The sequence below is a fragment of the Austrofundulus limnaeus genome, unplaced genomic scaffold (assembly GCF_001266775.1).
Source record: "Austrofundulus limnaeus strain Quisiro unplaced genomic scaffold, Austrofundulus_limnaeus-1.0 Scaffold260, whole genome shotgun sequence".
Lineage (NCBI taxonomy): Eukaryota > Metazoa > Chordata > Actinopteri > Cyprinodontiformes > Rivulidae > Austrofundulus > Austrofundulus limnaeus.
This window is the reverse complement of record NW_013952662.1, coordinates 194,007-198,436: the sequence shown is the minus strand read 5'-3', so window position 1 is coordinate 198,436 and position 4,430 is coordinate 194,007. Positions and strand designations below refer to the sequence as shown.

Sequence of the window (4,430 nt, the reverse complement as noted above, 5' to 3'; positions counted from 1 at the left end):
GGACTGATGGAGCTTTCTACAGAACATCAGGACTGATGGAGCTTTCTACAGAACATCAGGACTGATGGAGCTTTCTACAGAACATCAGGACTGATGGAGCTTTCTACAGAACATCAGGACTGATGGAGCTTTCTGCAGAACATCAGGACTGATGCTGGAGCTTTCTGCAGAACATCTGGACTGATGCTGGAGCTTTCTACAGAACATCTGGACTGATGCTGGAGGTTTCTACAGAACATCAGGACTGATGCTGGAGGTTTCTACAGAACATCAGGACTGATGCTGGAGCTTTCTACAGAACATCTGGACTGATGCTGGAGCTTTCTGCAGAACATCAGGACTGATGCTGGAGCTTTCTGCAGAACATCTGGACTGATGCTGGAGGTTTCTGCAGAACATCAGGACTGATGCTGGAGCTTTCTGCAGAACATCTGGACTAATTCTGGAGTTTTCTGATACATGTGTGCATTAAGGTGTCAGAAATACTCAGAAACACCACGACAGGCCATAGGAGGGAGATGAAAATGAATCAATGAAAATATTAATTTCCTTTTAGTGATCGTTAAAAGAAATATCAGTAAAAATAATAATTTTAAAAAAAATGAAGTATTTGTCACAATGTAGTAGTAATAATAGTAGTACACTATATTTTGTGTTAAAATGTGTTATTTGTGATAAGTTTCATTAAATATTTTAACAATTTACTGCTCCCCCATTTTTTTTACTATATTCATTGTTTCATCTATCACTCACAGCTCATAGGTAAAAACAAAAGTGTTGAATATTTAAAAAAAATATTTATTAAAGTAAAACCATCAGTCAATGTCAAATAAAAGAAAACTTCTAGTTAAGTTTTAATATAAACAGATTAAACATCCTGAGTTTAAAAAATATGTCAAGGCCTGGTGTTTGACTTCCTCAGCTCTAAACAGGACATTTTAAAACTGTACATTTGCATTAACTGAATTTTTCAGCTGTTATGGAGGCTTTAAAACCCAGATGAACAGATTTTGTTCCAATGTCTCCTCATCCTGCTGCTGGTTCAGTTCTTCAGATGGTCAGGAACTCCATCAGCTCCTCATCCTGCTGCTGGTTCAGTTCTTCAGATGGTCAGGAACTCCATCACCTCCTCATCCTGCTGCTGGTTCAGTTCTTCAGATGTCAGGAACTCCATCACCTCCTCATCCTGCTGCTGGTTCAGTTCTTCAGATGGTCAGGAACTCCATCACCTCCTCATCCAGCTGTCAGATGCAGGTGTGGATGTAGAGGACATCGTCCTGGGTCCATGGATGGGCTGAATGCTGCTGCTGCATCAACTGCACTTATCTGAGTCACAGAAAATCAACAGGTTAACAGGACTGATTTATTTAACTTTATTTAATGAATTATATTAACTTTATTTCTATTAAGTTTATAATATTACTGCTAATACAACTATTTGACCTGATGTGGGTGGAACTGGCTTCTACTGGTTGTAGTCTCACTGATGGAGCCTGGTGGTCTCAGTCCTCTGATTCAAAGGTCTGAAGACAGGTCCTCTGTGGGTCCACAAACAGATTCAGGTCCATGTTGAATAAAAGTAAATGAAAAAGAACACATTTATAATATCACACAGTCACAGCCAGCAGTCTCATTAATCAGGCAGCAAACATTTTTCTACACATATTGGTCACTGAAATCTGAAGGAAGTAGTTTGGTAGTTGTTAAAAATAGATTAACTTAGTTAAACACAGTTTAACTTTGATTTATGGTGATTCTGATTTAAATCTGTGTCTGTGTAGTTCTGACAAAGCTTTAAAAATGTAGCCAACAAGGTCTTAATAAACAAAACAAAATAGTCAGAGAAAGCTTTTTAAACTCACAGTTAACACCAGTTAGGTTTTTGTTCTTTTCAAGCCGTTCTAAATAAACTTTGACTGAATAGAAAACATGAGGCTGTTTGTTCTTTCCTATTATCATCATGCTAACGCTAACACCATGCTTACAACTTCAATCAACAAAGCTCTACTTTCAGCAAAGAAACTGTTTAAACACATCATTTTACAAATACTGACAAGTAGTACATGTACCAAATGTGAAATAAATAATACAAACTACTATTAAAAGTAAAAATAAAAAGTTTAACTTACAGTTGTTTAGGGGTTTGATGGTGGAGTTCATTCCCCCTGCTGGCCGGGTCAGAGCACTGCCGTTATGTGTTTTTGAACTTGCATTATTTTTTCGATTATGCAGTCGGTTTTATGAATGCATCAATTTTCCTTTTTGGTTGTTCATCAAAAATCCACTATCTGCTTTATTGTTGTACTACATGACATGAATGACAAACTGAAAAGCCTCCAAATGCTTTTCCCTTCAGCAAATTGTGTTTATAAAGAGTTTGTCTGGTCCCAAATGAGGCAATGGTCATGTCCCCAAAGTGGTCTGGCTTAGTAACTGTTTACAATCGATCTTTTCGGTGTTCCATGCATAATGTCTGTTATTTTGACAGGTAAAAGAATTGTACTTGTAAATTTGATTCGTACAGTACTTGTAATGTGGCAAAGTTGTAACTTTTTAACTCATATTTGTAACTTAAAAACTTGTATTCTCATATAAGAATTGTACTTATAAATTTGATTTGTACTTGTAAATTTGATTCGTACTTGTAATGTGGCAAAGTTGTAACAAATTTATGTACGTTTATAGACTTACATGTACAAATTTAGACTCTTACACATACAATGATTCTGACAGTTATCTTACCCCATAGAAATTGGTCTTGGCGGAGGTTTGCACTCTCAGAGTGCTTCTAGTTTTTAAATCTTTTTGAAACACACCTTTGCTTCTCACTGATATTTAACCTAGTTTTTATTATTTTATTGGTACAGTTTTTACTGTTTATAACTTTTATATAGTATATTTTCCAAGTTTATCTTACTTTACATTTGTCTTTTATACTGTATAATTAATTTTATAATGTCTGGTTGTTTTGATATGCGCTTTAAAAATAAATTGACTTAGTGGCATTTAATAGTCAGCAGCTGCAGAATACATAGCCTACATGTCAAACTCTTCACACAAATGTATGTTGACCCTCAAAACTCTGTAATTTTCAGAACATGGGGCGGAGTCATCTGCAACGCAGAGGAGCAGGGAAAGGAGGACGGGGAGAGGTGGCGAGCTCATTTCTAACAGCAGAGCAGGTTGGGAGATGGTTATTTCATTTTTTATTGTTTTTTGTGTTTTGTTTTGCTTTGCTATTTTGTATTCTACAGGCTTTGAGATGAAAAAATAATTTTGATGCTGAGTTTTGGAAAAAAGTCATTGAGATTTCTCACCTGCAAAATGGGGGATAATTTGTGTCATTTATGGACAATCTGTACAAATTGACACGTATGAGGATAAGTTGTTTGCTATTGGCTGAGAATACTTGCTACGTTTTTTATGGGTGCAACTGTCAAAATTCCACAAATTCATTTTACTTTCAAATTTAGCGTCATTTAAGCGGAAATAAACTTTCCAATAATACAAATGTATTCTGAAAAATAAATATTAAAACAAAGAGACACAAATCAACCAAAGTCAAAATGTTCTTACTTTTCCTGCTAAGTTTATGTTTTTGTTAAATACTGTGAAACTGTTTTTGCTCAAGCTCATGATCTCATTTTGACCCAAGCTTTTAATGTTATCATCAATGTTTAGATGTATTCAGTTAACTCAACCCTGATCAAATAGAAAAAAAAAGTCCAATCATATCATCTGTGTTGTTCTGGTCCTCTGAATCAAACTCAACTCAATAAATTATTTCCAAATTTTTAATGAGAAATTTTATCCCCAACTTTTTGAACTATTTCCACTTTCAGTCCCACACGGCCTAACAAATTCCTCACATGTTTAGTTTTTCTGTTCTCCCAGTTTGTGTACAGTCTGTGTTTCATGTCTGCCTAATTAGTGTAGCCATGTTCTTCCTGTTTTTTTGGCATCACAACTTAGTTACTCACATTGCTTTCTGTAGTGATGATTAGAGTTGCCTTGCATTCAGATTTTACACGTCAGAATATGAATCAGGGGTCCTGACTGTGACAGGAGCCCGAACGCTGCATAACACCTGACATGTTTCATCTCCAGTAATGTCACGTTCCTCTGCCACAGTCCTCCAGTTAAGGATGCCGCACACACACACACACACACACACACACACACACACACACACACNCACACACACACACACACACACACACACACACACACACACACACACACGCACACAGAAATGACAATATGGAACGAAGAAAAGGAATTATGCAAAACCAGAAGCCTCAGCATTGACTGAACGCAGGAAGAAACCGGGTAGCAGACGTTTTTGGCCTCGGATCTATCCGTATCAGTGATGCAAAGACGACCCCAAATCCATTACAAGCCAATTATATGAGCTGGGCCGGAGCTGGTGC

The 4,430-nt window shown here is 36.8% G+C and overlaps 1 protein-coding gene across 1 annotated transcript in view; it reads left to right on the top strand.

Moving 5' to 3' along the window:
• Positions 1–3,182, top strand: part of LOC106526116 (netrin receptor UNC5D) — a gene marked incomplete at its 3' end in the record, with an annotated part of 161,551 nt that extends 158,369 nt beyond the window's left edge. The window contains 1 exon segment of the mRNA XM_014020602.1: positions 3,096–3,182. Within this exon segment, the coding sequence (XP_013876056.1) occupies positions 3,096–3,182 (87 nt within the window).
• Positions 3,183–4,430: the final 1,248 nt, after the last annotated feature.